Source organism: Pogoniulus pusillus, chromosome 21, assembly GCF_015220805.1.
Source record: "Pogoniulus pusillus isolate bPogPus1 chromosome 21, bPogPus1.pri, whole genome shotgun sequence".
NCBI lineage: Eukaryota > Metazoa > Chordata > Aves > Piciformes > Lybiidae > Pogoniulus > Pogoniulus pusillus.
This window is the reverse complement of record NC_087284.1, coordinates 8,805,025-8,821,182: the sequence shown is the minus strand read 5'-3', so window position 1 is coordinate 8,821,182 and position 16,158 is coordinate 8,805,025. Positions and strand designations below refer to the sequence as shown.

Genomic DNA, 16,158 nt, shown 5'->3' with positions numbered 1-16,158 from the left:
TAACAAGGGACACCTGCTTACAGCAGCTGGACAGCTTGATTAGTGCTCCATGCCCAAATATGAAAGCTTCAGTAAATGTGCTATTAAAAACAGCACCACTTGGCCTTGCAGGCCATGTAAATGTAAACTGGCATAGCTCATTCATTCGTGTACAAGTGGGAACTAGCTAAGAAAATCAGATGAAAGGCAGTATCTTGGAAGAATCAAAGTCTCATCAAGTTATCAATTACAGTACTTGTACCTTACAAAAAAATAACTTACATCAAAATAATTATTTATAGATGTGGTTCCAGTTCACAGCATCACAGGATGCTGCAGGTTGGAAGGAACCTCCAGAGATCATACAGTCCAACCTTCCTAGAAGAGCAGGACCATATTATCTACTGCAGGTCACACAGAAACACATCCAGGTAAGTCTTGAAAGACTCCAGAGAAGAAGACTCCACAACCCCTCTGGGAAGCCTGTTCCAGTGCTCTGTGACCCTTACAGTAAAAAGTTACAAGACCAAAGCCATGATGTGCTTGAAACAATCCCTACGAGCTACCACCCTTATTGCTTCACAAGGGTATGTGCTGGTTTGAGGCTAATCAGAATATTTTACTGAGAGAAATTAGATCATTGGTTGTGAAAAGAAAACAATGATGATGTCTGTATCATTCACTGGTTTGCTGAGTGGGATAAAAAGTCAAAACATATGTAACATTCAGTTCTTCTCTCCCGGGACATTGTCCCATTCACTTCTGTCTGAACTCTGCGTCACTTGAGCAATTACCTTTTCTTCTTACCCCTCACCTGCTCTGACACCTCACCTCTAATCTCAGCAACTAATCATGTAAGCTATGGATTCCTGGTTTATGTGTGGGTTTCTGAGATAGGAGGAGTTGGAAACAGAGATGGCAAGGTGGGAGGGCAGGTAGCCTTGAGCCTGTCTGCGCAATTTGCTGTTGTCTGGGAGTTCTGTATTATTTCTTATATATAATTGTACATACTTATATATATGTGCTTGTAAATTTTGCAGTGCTGTACATATAGCTTCATCTTACTTCCAAAATCGAGTTGATCTGGGTAATTTCAAGTAGTGAGGGGGGGAAGGTTCCAACCCATTACAGGGTAATACACAGCACAAACGTTAAACATCAGCTCTTGAAAAGCAACAATCAGCTGAAACTGCACATATATTTGTGTGCTGCTGAACCCCCTCCATGACAACAGTTGCAAAGACAAAGCATTACTCAAGGCTGTGTGCAACTCTGCCTGCACTCTATCACTTGGCTCTTACTGTTGCTTGTACATAAGGATAGAACATTCATGCCATCTTAAACAGAAAACCAGCACATGCATTTAGTACTCACAAATGCAAACATGAAAGGAAGTAATGTTTCAGAATCTTAGTGCTGACAACTCTGGATGCAGCAGACTGTCTCATGTACAAAAAATCCACTACAGTCTTGGACAAGCTGCTGGACAAATGCAAGATCAAAACTGAAGACAACTGACACCACTGCCAAGTTCCACTTCAGTTTGGAAGCTTTGAAGTACACAACAGCACTGTCTGGTTGATGTGAGCTGCAGGGAGCTGTCCTACAAGAGTAAGCACAGAAGTGGCCTCAAGATCTAAGACCACAAAGATCTATGAAATGATGTAACTTAAATGCTTCTGCATGTGAAAAGATAAGGTAACAAGGAATCGACCTCCAGAACAACACCACAGATTCCACAAAGAAATCACAGGCTTGGGAAACTGACTGATGGAACCTCAAGTTCAATGAGAAAAAACACAAAGTCCTGCACCTGGGTGGGAAAAACTACAGGCACCACACAAGGTAATGCCAAACGGCTGAAAAGTAGCTTTGCTAAAAAGGACTCACACATATTAAAATGTATGTATATATGCATCTAAAGGGAGGGTGCAAAGAGGACAGAAGCAGGCTCACATATCAACTACATGAGGAAGGAAAAACATACCATATGACAGCCTCAGCAATCAGAGACTAACTTAGAGCACTGCAAAATCATGACAGTTTTGAGACAAAAGGTGTTACCAACCTCTTAGGCAACACTGTCAACTCCAGCCATCAGGATCTGTGGTAATTACACTTCAAGTACTAGTCCTATCAACAATGATCTTCATTGCTGGGACATTAATGCCACGCGTTGTTTGCAAGAAACTCAGAACATATTTTATCTAAGTCTCACGCACACCTGAGATTTTAGCTGGACTAAAACCCACAGCTGCAGTCCAACCTAGATAGTGCATGACAAAATAAAAAAGCTTCAGCTCAAGGAAGCGATACAACAGTTCAGATGTCAGTGCACTGCCAGTTTGTTGCTCACCCAACAACTCTGGATAATTTCAGTATCATTACAACTGTCTGTTAAGTGAATAAAAAAGAAATTACTTACATGTACTAATTCAGACTGATTTAAATAAAAGGAAAAATTCTAGCAATGGCCTAAAGTGATTTAAAAAACTTTTGCTCGTTTCTTCCATCCAAGAGGGCTAAGCAGCATAGTTTAAAAAGTTTAATATACAGCAGCTGCAAATAACAGAATATATCTTGCTTGTGTTCTTATCTCACACTTAAAACACTTCCCAAGGCATTAGACCCCATTTTGCTATTATTTTGCCTCTTTTTCTCTGTAAGGATAAGATTAAGAGGTTAAGGAAAGGCAAGAAGCTCATGAAGGGTGTAGTTTTTAGGCAGATCTCTGAGCTTGTCCTCCACAAGTTCTGCTCTCCAAGTACAAACTCTCAGACTTGGTGGATACTACAAGAATTAACCAAGTCTTGGAGAACTGAACATTCAGTATTAGCCACAGTTAAGGGCAAATCAACAGTAGTGTTTTCTAGGACAGCCATGGCTAGAAGCCAATACTGGCAAGTAAATGAGGCAACAGAGATACAAGTAAATGGAATCCTACAGACTTCAGTGGTCCTATAGATACAGCCATCTTACTGCTACTGTCTGCATCCTTTCCTGCAGCTCTTGAGGTGAGAGTCCTTGGCACTCCAAGCCCAGTGAGACCAAGCTATCTATGAGCAAGTCCACATTGGACAACACCAAAAATAAAACTGCAGCTTAACAACAGCAATTTAAGTGTGAGCATTAGGAAGGTAAGGGCATGTTTTCAATGTCCTCAGCACTCATTTAGTAAAAGAGGGAAGAAACCGGTATGAAAACAGCAAGAGGCTGATTAACCCTGGACCGAGGAAGCCTGCATAGTTGTCTTGTCCCAACACCTCATACTTTGAACTAAATGACTAAAGTAACCAAGAGCACTGAAAGTTTACTCCACAATTTCCAGGAGCCCTAACATATACATTTAAACAGAAGTCTTTCATTTTAGGCACTGTTCTTTATCTAGTTATGAATTCCTTTCCAGAAACTTCTAGTAACACAAATGCTTAAGTCCTATTTGAGAAATTCTGGTTCACAGATGAGGGTGTTGGGTTCAAAAGAACATGCAATACTTTTTACATCAATATATGTACACCATTTATATTTTCCTGGAGTGCAACACCATTTAAGAGATCTCTACTAAGAGTAAAATCAAATCTTTGTAATCTTTCTGTCTCTTATTTAAACTAGACTCTGGAGACTGACCTTTCCTTATACTGAACTCCATGACACTAAAGAGAGCACAGGGCAGCTTCAAAATGGGCTTGCCTGTATTTTTGTTCTCAGAGATGGAGCTTTTAAGATTCTAAAATTTAGTCCTTCTACTTGCTGGCAAGTCACTGAAGATCAATTATAAGTGCAATCTTCTGATTTGCAGGTGAAATATGTTATAAATAGAAAACTAGTAAGAAAAAATACTCTGTAAACAGAAAACTTCCCTTTATTTGTAAATATTTTTCTGTAAAGAATCCTCCAGCCACCTAACTATAATACTATTCAGCAAACCATTATCTCCAGGAGATTGCTTATTTCAACAGAACCTTAGTTCTACTACTGTCAAGTACACCTGTTTAAATGTTCCAGCGTCTAAAGTAAACCACATTTACTATTTTAGCACATATTCAGACCTCCTTCAGTAAATTAGCATTCTGATCTCAGATCTTGGATGGGATGGAGCAAGATATGCAAGAAAGTCAAACAGCTTTGACACTGATGTACCTACTAAAACAAATACAACCAACACATGCATTAACCTATTTATTCTGTTACTTAAATCAATATATAGCAGTATCAGCAGACTCTTTGCACTTTTTCTAGTTTTAGGACTACAGATCCGAGTGCTGCTGGTTTGTTGTCGTACTTCAATTTTAGACTTAAAATTCATATTCTGCACAGCTTAATCTACTCATTACATTTTTTCCCCAAAAAAATCTTATTAGAAAGCATACCTTCATTTTTAAAGTTGCAAATAGCACAAAATGAGACGTACTTCAGAATATTTTCTTAAAGAAACAAAATGTATGCAATTATAAAGCAATGCTACTTTTGCCCATCTCATGATTTTTTGTCTTTTCAGCCATTTCTAGCTAAATTTGTTAAAATGTATCACTAAGAAATGTTGAGTTCTTAAAGGATCATTAAAACAGACCAAAAGGAAACTACTTTACTGTGAGCTCAGCCTTATCAGACAGCACACATCCAATCCCAGTCAGGAGAAAAAGGAAACTGCTTTATGTTCTAGTAAGTCGCACAAACTCTTTGAAGGCGAACTTCTCAAGCTCTGCAGCTCACTACAGCTCAATTTTATAGCTCCCTGAAACCTCAATACAAGACATTTTGTTAGATAAGCCACGTGTAATCACATAGTCCTTGCCCTGAGAAACCACCTGGCTTACATCCAGATGTGAACTGCATCCCCTCTGTAGGTCGGTTTTACATCACGATCTGCTGTAAGTATAGACTGTTTCACGGGTCGTGTCAACAGCAGCTGTCCTACCATCCTCAGACTGTTCAGAAGCGGTAAGCTGCAAGAGCGTGGGAGTGTTTAGGAATGGAAGACCAGAGCTGAGCTCGCAGCCTCTCAGCACGAAGTTCCCTCGTGGTTTATCTGCTTGGTAAAACGGGCACACACACACAGCCCCTCTGAGGCCAGGCCGTGCTTGCGGCAGTAGGCTTCAACCTCCACAGCACTTCCAGACAAGGGTTGCAGAACCCCGAGCGCTCCAGGCAAGAGCGGCAGGCCCAGCGCCGGGGCGGACCCAGCTGGGCGCGGCCGCAGCGCTGGGAGGCCGTGGATGGGGGCCACAAGGCCGGCAAGGGACTAAGGGCGCCGCGGGCCGCCAGCGGCGGGAGGCAGACGCCGGCACGGGGCGCTGCCATTGGGCGGGCGGGAGGGAGCGCGGCAGGGCCGGGCGCGTTCCCTCCCGTTACGAAACGGAGCGCTCCCTGGCGAGGAAACCGCCTGCGCGCACCTCACCCGCGGCGCAGGCTCCGCCGCCGCCATCTTCAGTAGGGGCGGGAAGCGGCGGTGACCATCAGCCACCGCATCCTTGCCCGGGGAGGGGTCTCACTGGGAACGGGCTCCTTCGCCTCGACCAGCGCGGCGGGGGTAGGGCAGGCTGGAAGAGAGGCTGTGCTCTCACGGGAGAGACGCCATGATCGATCCGGCCTCCCCGCAAACAAAGCGAGAGGTCACCCCCTCCCCCCGGGCCGCTCTCAGTCCGGAAAAGGCAGAGACCTTCGGGCCACCACGGTGCTCTTTTGCGTTGGAGTGTCCCGTCCCCCTTCTCGTATCCCGTCCTCCCGTATGCCCTCGCAGAAACTATCAGTCCCTATTTAACGGTGAAGGAGAAAGTTCAAATCCTTCTCCCAGCTCCAGCCATTGTGAAACGTGACAGGAACCGCCTGTTCCGTGCACTTCCTCTGCCGCCGTGAGGCGCGGCAGTGAGGTGGCCAGGGGACACGTACTGGCCGGGGCGGGTGGCAAAGCCGCAGGACACCGTGAGCATGGCATGGGCCAGAGGGGAAGTTGCTTGTGCTGCAGGGCTGCTGGCTACAGGGAAAGATGGAGCCCAGGCAAACTCTTTACGAACCATTTTAGTTCACTAACGCAGAGCCCTGAAGGCACTTAAGATTTCAACGATTAAAGGATAATAAAAAAACCCTTGGTAACACCTGACAGGATTTTAAGTGCAACCACAACTATATTTTGCCAAGGAAGTCTTTAACTGCGCTATTAACTCCATTTCCTCTAATATCTTATCTGCGAGGATCTCACCATCCCTCCATGAATGCGAACTGAAACGACTGAAGAGAAACCCACCGATCCTCCTATAACCTGTCAGCCCAGAAAAGAAATGCCATTTCAGTCTGGTGTGAACTAGGGAGTAAGTGAAATGAATGTTCAGCTAAGCTGACTCAGACCTCTCAGCACTCCCCGAGTCAGTAAGAACACCACAACTCGGAAAGCTGAAGCCAGAAAGCTACACGAAACTGACTTTGATACCATTAGTTCAGGAAAGCCTCATCTCCTAATGCCTTTGGTGGGACATAGCATCTACAGCTTCCCAGCTTCCTGCCAATTTCAGGCACGAAGTGAGTTTCCAGCTATCAGCACTTTAAACGCAGTAAGAACAGTATCCAGTCTTCTTACCACTTCCTTCACACTCGATCTTGTCCCACTAAAGGATGTGCTTCTAAGGCTTGTTTTGGCATAGTGCTAGATTTGATGCAGAACAATAAGCCAAAATAAACACCTTTTGGACTTACACTACCATCCACTAGTTTATGATACGCCAGTTGCAGTTTGCCCCTAAAATGATACGAGAATTTACTTAAATGTATTTGAAAGCTTAGAAAGTCATCACTGCCTCCTCTGAGTACTTCTTTAAGAACATATGCAGAAAAACGAGCTACTCCTTTTGTATGGCAGGCAGCATAGTATAGTTTTCTAGGAGTGGCTGAACTAGACAGCACTGCAAGAAAGCTTAGAAACAAAATCCCCAAACTGCAACGCTTACTGCTGTGTACCTTCTTCTGTGAAGCACTTGATGAAAACCTGATGCGTTCTGCTGAATGGCATTTTATAAACACCTATCCTCCAGCCCTCTCTTCCCCTTTGCATGACAGGCCATCTATAGACCAAAAACTGCAGAGCTCCAAGGTGACGACTCGGTTGCATAAATATGGGGCAGATTTTAAAGACAACACTCATTAAGAAAGAAGCTATGAATGGCACTCGGGAAAAACCTTTGCTTAAACATAGCTGCTGCACAGGATAAGACTTCAGTGCCACTCACTCTAAAGTCTTCATTCCTGGTAACTGCCACCTTCTAGCAACAAGTGGCACATCTGCCTGCAAAATTAGCTTTGCTGTTTCCTGACAGCCACGCAGCAAATCAGCTTTTTTCTGAAGAGAGGCTCCAGTTGTCACATTTTAATTTGCTGGCTTGACAGAATGATTACCATTCCTCCCCAAACATCTTCAGCCATGCTACTGATCATGGCTTTTCAGAGAACAAGTCTTAGAGCCGCTGACCTCTGACTGCTGCCTCTCTCCTTAAACCAAACCTCTCGTTTGGAGGGGTTGAGGATAGAGCAGGTTTCATACAAAAAACTACTTAAGCCCCTAGAGAATGCTTTCTTAGGCCATATAGTTCCTACATAGCATTATTATTTTTATAAGTTTAGTCAAGTTGTCACTCGCGCTTCTGCATCATACAACTTCTTCGTCAGTAGCCTGCAGCATACAAATCAAGCCGTAGCAGTACTCTGCACTCTGCAGCTGTTTGCCGGGGGTGGCCGGGGGCCTACACTGCCTTGAGGCTGAGGCGGGGGGCAACAGGACAAGCAAAGAGGCAAGATGGGAGGGGTCAGGGGGAGCTTCTCAGAAAGGCAAACGGCCGCTCTCAGCACCTAGGAAATGGGGAGTGGATGAAGGGAAGAGAATACCGCCCGATGAGATGGCGCAGCGGGAAGAGACCAGAACGCGGCGTTACCTGGGCTGGGTGGCGACCGAAGCCTTCCTCTTCCTGGTCTCCGCATAAGGCCCTTCGAAGCCGCTCGAGGTGCTCCCGCAGGGTGACCCGCTGGTGAAACGAAAAGGCCGGGTGCAGTGAAGCCATGGTGAAGAGCAGGAGCAGTTCCTCCTGCGCGCCGAAACCCAGGCCGTGGGCGGCGGGGAGGCTGGCCTGCCCGTTTTCTCCAGCTCCGTCCATCATCACCACCATGTCCTCCTCCTCGGCCCCCTCCTCCTCGGCAGCGCCCACTTGGGGCCGCCGCGCCGGGCAGCTCTGCAGGATGGAATCTACCTGGGGCAGGAGGCGGTGGAGGCGGCCGGCGGCCTCGCGGTTCTCGGAGCCCAGGAGGGCCAGGTAGACGATGAGCTTGGAGCGCACAGCTGGGTCACGGAAGTCGCCGAGCTGTCCGGGGTCGCTGAGCCCGTTGGCCTTCGCCTCCGAATCGCGGAGGCAATGGTAGTCCTTGCGGGCCAGGTCTTCCAGGCAGGAGCCCAGGAACCGTAGCTCCAACGGGTTGCACAGGTCTAGAAGCCCCACCATGAACTCCAGCCGCTGCGCCGAGCCCAGCACCAGCCCAAACCACTCGTACACGGTCTCCTTGTCGGTACGGGCCGCCGCCGCGCCGGGCCCGCCGCCGCCCGGAGCAGTGAGCGCGGCGGGGGGGGGCGGCGGGCCAGGCCCAGGCCCAGGCCCTGGCCCTAAGCCGTGCAGCTGGCTCGGCCTTTCCAGCCCGCACCCCCTCCCTGCAGCGGCGCCCCCGCGGGCCGGAGCCCGGGGCACCTGCTGCAGTTGGAGATGACAGTCCAGGGCACCGCCAGGCTCCTTCAGTCCCAGCCCCGCGGCGGCGGCAGCTGATGCTGCTGCCACCGCCGCCTCTTCCACCGCCGCCGCCTTATGACTCGTCTGCTTCAGCGGCAGCTTCATCTTCAGCATCCTCAGCACAGGGGGGACGCGAGCATCCGACGGGGTCCGGCTCCAGCACGGGGCGCGACCCGGCGGCGGAGAGGGGCCGGGACGCGGCGCGACCGGCGGCTAGGGGAAGCCGCTCATGCTGCCGGCGCGGGAGAGGCGCGCGCAGCGGCCGCGGCCCCGGCGTGTGCGCGCGTGGGGAGGGGGCGGGCGGCAGGGTGGGTGGGGGAAGGGCGGGTCTCGCTCGCCGCTGCGGCGGCTCCCGCAGCAGGTCCCCCTCCCCCAGTCCCCAGCGGCCTGCGCAGGCGCACCGACAGACGCGTCTCCGTTCTCTCGCGGCCCCGACCGGCGCGGACTGAGCCCGAGCTGCTGGCGGGGGGCAGGGTAGGAGGCCGCGGCCGGGAGGGGGCGGTGCTGGGAGCCTTTCCGCCTATCGGCGCCGCTGACGTCAGCGCGCCTGCCAACGTGCGCGCCGCCCGCCCCGGCGGCTGGGGCTGGCGTCGGGTGGCTGTGGGCGCCGTGGGGCTGCGCCTGTGCCCACAGCGGCGCACCACTCCCGCTCTGCCTGGCTGCAGGTGGGGTAACTGGGCGTGGGGTCCGCTCGTGAATAGGCGGAGGGTGCCTCCGCGGCCTCGCTGCCGCCCGCGCTCAGATGGTGTCGAGCTGAGAGCAACAGCCGGGGACTTGTGGAACGAGGCAGTTGCTCATCTCTTGCTAACGGGAAGGTGGCCGCGCTTGACCCTATGTCGCTGGGGCTAAACTGGGCAGCGTCCCCGGCGGCAGCGCCAGTACCGCGGGGTTCGAAGTCGCGTTCCCTCGCCTTGCAGCAGGTCGCTGTGAGCGGCCTGGCTCAGGCTCACGTTTGCCTAATTCGTTCAATTACCCATGCAAATAGAAACAGCCTCGCAGTTCCACGGAGACACCTCCTAGCTGAAAGAGCTTCCTGAATACGGTTATGGGTTCAGTGGGCCTCTTCCAGGCCCAGGAGCAATGCATCCCAAAAAAGAGGAAGGCAGATCAGAATGCCAGGAGGCCTGCATGGGTGAATAGAGAGCTCCTGGACAAACTTAGATCCAAGAAGAAAGCCTACAGAGAATGGAAGCAAGGACAGGTAACCTGGGATGAACACAAAGAAACTGTTGTGCAACCAGAGCTCAGGTTGGGAAAGCTAAAGGACAGCTAGAATTAAATCTGGCTAGGGACATTAAAGAGAACAAGAAAAACTTCTTGGGGTATATTAATGAGAAAAGGAGGACTAGAGAGAATGTGGGACCCTTAGAGAGGGGAAATTGAGAGCTGGTGACAAAGGATAAGACTGAGGTGCTCAATGACATCTTTGCCTCAGTCTTCAACTGCAAGGGCTCCAACCACAATGTCAAAGTCCCAGAGGGCAAAAGTAAGGATGGGGAGAAGGAAGATCTGCCCACTGTAATTGAAGATCATGTTTGTGAGCACCTAAAGAATCTGAACGTGCACAAGTCCATGGGGCCTGATGAGATCCACCCACGGATCCTGAGGGAACTGGCGGGTGACGTTGCAAAACCACTGTCTATCATCTTTGAAAGGTCCTGGCAGACTGGTGAAGTTCTGCTGACTATAAAAGGGCTCATCTTCAAGAGAAAAAATGGTGATCCTGGGAACTACAGACCAGTCAGTCTCACCTCTGTGCCTGGCAAGATCACGGAGCAGATCCTCCTGAAGGCTCTGCTAAAGCAAATGGAAAACAAAGCAGAGGTGATTGGTAGTAACCAGCAATGGCTTCACCACGGGCAAATGATGCCTGACAAATTTAGTGGCTTTTTATGATGAAGTCACAGCAACAGTAGACAAGAGAAAGGCAACTGACATCATCTCCCAGGACCTGAGTAAGCCATTTGACTCTGTCCCACGTGACGTCCTGGTCACCAAACTGGAAAAACGGGGACTGGTTGTGTGGACCACTCACTGGGTAAGGAGTTGGCTGGATGGTTGCACACAGAGAGTGGTGATCAATGGCACAATGTCCACCTGGAGACCAGTGACAAGTGGCGTCCCTCAGGGGTCAGTGCTGGGACCAGTGCTGTTTAACGTCTTTGTCAGTGATATGGACAGAGGAATCGAGTGCACTTTCAGCAAGTTTGCAGATGACACCAAGCTGTGTGACACAGTTGACTTGCTAGAGAGCAGGCATGCCATCCAGAGGGACCTGGACAGGCTGGAGAAGTGGGCTCAGGCCAACCTCATGAAATTCAATAAGGCCACGTGTAAGGTCTTGCACCTGGGTCAGTGCAATCCCAAGCACAGATACAGGCTGGGTGGCAAATGGCTGAGAGCAGCCCTGAGGAAAAGGACCTGGGGCTCTGGATTGATGAAAAGCTCAACTTGAGCTGGCACTGTGCACAGCAGCCCAGACAGCAACTGTGTGCTGGGCAGCATCGAGAGAAGTGTGGCCAGCAGGGCAAGGGAGGTGATTCTCCTCCTTTACTCTGCACTCATCAGACCCCACCTGGAGTACTGTGTACAGTTCTGGAGCCCCAACAAAAGGTGGACACTTTGTGGTGGCTTTCCAGTATCTGAAGGGGGACTACAGGAAGGCTGGGGACTGACTATTGACAAGGTCTTGTAATGACAGGATGAAGGGCAATGGGTTTAAACTGGCAGAGGGGAGATTCAAACTAGATGTTAGGAAAGGGTTCTTTCCAGTGAGGGTGGTGAGACATTGGAATGGGTTGCCCAGGGAGGTTGTGGATGCTCCATCCCTGGAGGTGTTCAAGGCCAGGTTACATGAGGCCTTAACTGACCTGTTCTAGTGAGAGGTGTCCCTGCCTCTGGTGGGCGGGTTGGAACTAGATGATCTTTGAGGTCCCTTCCAACTTAAACCATTCTATGATTCTATTAGGCATTGGTGTGCAGAGGCATTCGGATTTACACACAGCTGACAGGACTCAGCTCAAAGATGTATCACAGGGATGTAACAATGCTAATTACAGAAGCATAGCTGCTATAGGCATTTACATTTCTAAAGCAGCTGAAACTATTACTACTGTAAAATGTCTCATTTCTGAATCACTGTTGTTAAATTATCAAGTGGCTTTCTACCAGGCTCTTTTATAGTAGGGAATATAGGGAATATGACAGGAAAACGTATAGCAAATTGGCTCGGGGGTAATCTGTCATGAAATAGCAGGCTTGTTTCAATCTCATTCCTGGTTTTGTTCCCAGCTGTTGCAATACACTACTATGAAGAGCCTACAATTTCAACATTAAGCAGTAGTCCCAGGCAATAAGAAAGTTGCAATGCTCCTTGCTTTGGTTCCCGTACATTTATGTAAAGACAGTACAAAACCAGAAGCAAGCCTATGGCTTGCAGAACAACATGGTGAAGAATGAAATGTGTTTTAATTACAGTTATGCAAAACAGCATTCCTGAACTGCTTACAGCAAGAAAGTATAAATTGCCAATGCTAAGTCCTCTTATCTGTCTGTCCAGAAGCCAATGGTGGTACAACGAAAGAGGCTGCTTATGAAGCAACTAAGCAAACAGTGTCGTGCAGATTGGAATGATCTTGTACCTATCACTCATTTGCACCAGAGCAGTCTGGAATAGCAGTTATGGTCTCCAGTATGTCCTACATTTATGTATATGTGCAGCAAACATTTTATTTTTAAAAATTAAAAGACTAACTTGTAGATAGTGTGTGTTAAACTTAGACATTCCTAATTGGGGCTTGGTCCTCTTCTAGAGACACAAATGGACTTGAACCTGATTCACTGTGGCTATCCTCATTCATTAACATCACAACAGTGCTGTCGCAGTTGTCACTGGCACTTCCACAGCTCATGGCATCTGGAGTCTGGTGAGGAGTGGGAAATGGGTCAAGCCTTACCCTTTCATCCTGAATTGCCAGCAGTTCTGCAGTGGTCCCAGGACCAGGAAAGTGAAGAAGAGGCACAAGAAGTCTCATAAACCTAATTTATTCTGTGCTGCTTGCTGGATAGGGGCTGGCTGCACCTGTGAATCATTCCACACCCCTACAGTTATTAGTCAAAGCAGCATTCGTAATGCCCCAGGATAACATTTTCTTACCTTGCCATTATGAAGTAATAATTCTAGAATTACACCAATTCTTGTGCTATTGTCATTATGGCTTTCTGTCAAATAAAAATTACTGTGACTATCTCAGGGCATGTGCCAAGCTGGAATCATGAAGGCACAGAAACAAGACTTGAGGTGTCTCTTTAGTAACTTGATCAGATGTTTAGTCTAAATAGAATTTTCAGGATCAGAGTTTCAATGACCTGAATGTTAGAAATAACATTTCCTACTTAAATATGTGATCCAAGTAAAACGTGTCATAGTTCCAAAGAGACAGTACCACAGAGTGAAAAAATAATTTGGGGGGTGGGATAACAGAAAGTCTGCCAATCCATTCATAAATCTACAAAGGTTAGACAAATTGCACATGCATGAGAGTAATGGTTGAATGTACGCTCTCCAAGTCCAGAAACTAATTGAGCCCATCCCTATTTGTGATGGGTCCCACGCCAATACTTAGTTACACAAACAAGCTTAAGAACTTGCTTAACTCAGCCCTTTGTCATTTCCCCCTTCTTAATGGCTTAAACTATGATAATCAAGAAAGACTTTTCAAAGAAATTAAGTTGGGGGGGTGGGGGAGGAAGGGGAAATAAAGGAATACCATGAGAAAGCAAAAGGAAGACAAAGATATTCCAGGTGGGCTTAAAAGTATTTCAATATGTGTGAGAGGTTGCAGCAAGAAAGGACAATGTGGAAAGGGAACTGAAACTCGAGCGCCTGAAGAGAAATGAAAGTGAAACTCAGGGTTGTGAATGGAGGAAGGATGTTGTGGGGAAATGTAAGAATACTGACAAAGCAGCACAACAGGAGAGACTACTATAAAATATGAGTTGCCCAGGACATCTGCCCTTAACTTTTTAATCTGATTTGCCTCTTTTTTATAGTTTGTTTGGCCCACAGTCGTGCTGACCTAGGGTAAGCATGGAACAGAGCCTTAGAGGGAAAAATATGTCTGTAATCTCCAAGTTGAAAGCCAGATGAATTCTGATGCAACACAGACTAAGTGGAGGAGCAGGCAGGACAGTACTGCCAGTCCAGGATCCCTTCACTGCCACTCTGCAAAGCTGTGCTTGTTAATAGTGCAGCAGGTGTCCAGGCTCACACTCCAGGTCAAGGACCAGAAATGTGCCATGTGAGGCATGATACCATGTCCAAGAGAGTCACTACTGCCACTATTTACCTGTGAGAAGAGACCAGCACCAAGCTCTCCAGAACCTCCTTTCAGGTAGCTGTAGACAGCAATGAGATCTCCTCTCAGCCTCCTCTTCTTCAAACTAACCAGCCCCAGCTCTCTCAGTCACTCCTCATAAGATTTATTCTCCAGGCCCTTCCCCAGCTTTGTTGCCCTCCTCTGCATTTGCTCCATCACCTCCACATCTCTCCTGTATTGAGGTGCTCAAAACTGAACACACTGCTCAAGGTGTGGCCTCACCAGAGCTGAGTACAAGCAACCAAACTCCTGAGGTGTAAGGGAATAATGTCAGGTAATGTCAAACTACTGACACACAGAAAAGAAACCCCAAATTAAATATAAACCCCTGATAAAGCTTTGGGGTAGTTTTTCCAACTCATAATATGTCATTTATCCCATGATGGCTGGTTGTTTTCTTTTCCCCTCAGTATCTTACAGTTTATGAAGCAGGAGGCAGTCTTGAGAACATGACAATGTGAAATTTGCTAAAGTAGAACCCACAAATCAAAAGGATAATAATAACAACAACAACAACAATAATAATACATATTTTGATTACTTGAACCAGTTTATTCTTTCTTTGGGCCTTGTTTTCAGCAGGAATTAAACAGGTTTGTTGTGGTGGGTTAGGAACTTCCCTTCCCAAGTAAAATTTACCAGATCAGCTCAGATGGTTTGGTAGTCAGATAAATGTATATTATACAGCAAGCATAATTTACAAGCATACATACACACAATAAACAATACAGATATCTAATCCTCCCCCACCCTGGACAACGAAAACTCAGAAGGGGCCAACACCTCCTTCTTCTCTCTACCTAGATAGAAAACCAGCAAGGCTCATGTGTTATCAGCCAAAGGTTAGTACATGGTGTGGAGGAGTCAGAGAGGCAAAGGAACAGCGACAGAGCCAGTGCTCAAAAGCCAAGAGAGCAAAATTGTTTATGTATTGTCTTTTTATATCAATTAGCAAACCAATGAATGGTAGAGACTTTATCATTATTATTTAACAACCAATGCCTTGCAAATTCAGTCTATATTCAAGAGAGTGTCCACAGAGTTCGTCTCTCTTGTTTATAATTTAGAATTGAAATAGAGTGTTAGCTGTTAAACTGCTACACTTGTATTAAGAAATGACATATTTTCAGTGTGCCTTTATAGAATGAAGATGAGCATTTTTAGGACATTGTATTCAATATGAATAGAAAAATGCAGGAGAGGACTCGCAGTCCTAATTATGTTAGTATCCGGTGCAGTAATGAACATACAATTTTAAGTGTATCACAGTATCACCAAGGTTGGAAGAGACCTCACAGATCATCAAGTCCAACCCTTTACCACAGAGCTCAAGGCTAGACCATGGCACCAAGTGCCACGTCCAACCTTGCCTTGAACTGCCCCAGGGACGGCGACTCCACCACCTCCCCAGGCAGCCCATTCCAGTAGCCAATGACTCTCTCAGTGAAGAACTTTCTCTTCTGAAAAGTTAAGTTCAGCATAAGCAGAGGATGTGATCCTAGGGTCAACTTCATTAGGAAAGGCTGTTTCTAAAGTCAGAGTTGTTGGTTATTCATTTGCCAAGGTCACCTATCCCAGAACTCTGTGGCGAGTTTGCCAGTAAAGGTACCATTATGAAACAGTTGTATCTTTCAGCTCACCACTGAAGGGAAGCTGAACTTAGATGGCAGGCTTGCTTTTATCTAACTGTCAAAGGTGAATTATAACTATTTTCAGCTGGATGCAGCTCAGAAACATATGAAAAAATGTAAACATTGCCAAGCTGCTAAAATAAGAGGGCTTATTTCAGCCTGTGTGCAAATGGAGCAAGTTCCTCACGTGCATGATATTCCAGTCTGTGGTATGCATGGCAGTCGGTTTGCTTTTCTCTGCGTGGAATAATGCATGCAGATTGTACCCAGAACTGGAATTTGCAAAGAAAGCTACTGCCAGCAGACTTCCAAGACCCATCTGAATGTGTTCCTGTGTGACCTGCACTAGATTACGGTCCTGCTCTGGCAGGGGTATTTGACTCGATGATCTCCAGAGGTCCCTTCCAAGCC

General features: G+C 47.5%; 1 protein-coding gene across 6 annotated transcripts in view; it reads right to left on the bottom strand.

The window, feature by feature from the left end:
- The window catches only part of ZCCHC2 (zinc finger CCHC-type containing 2), a 46,017-nt gene extending 36,948 nt beyond the window's left edge, over positions 1–9,069 (bottom strand). For all 6 annotated transcript variants that reach the window (XR_010306172.1, XM_064160847.1, XM_064160848.1 and 3 more), the window contains exon 1: positions 7,899–9,069. Coding sequence is in view for 5 of the 6 variants with exons in the window: in XM_064160847.1 (XP_064016917.1) it covers positions 7,899–8,852 (954 nt within the window). In the remaining variant the exon portion in view is untranslated. The remainder of the gene's footprint in view (positions 1–7,898) is intronic.
- Positions 9,070–16,158: the final 7,089 nt, after the last annotated feature.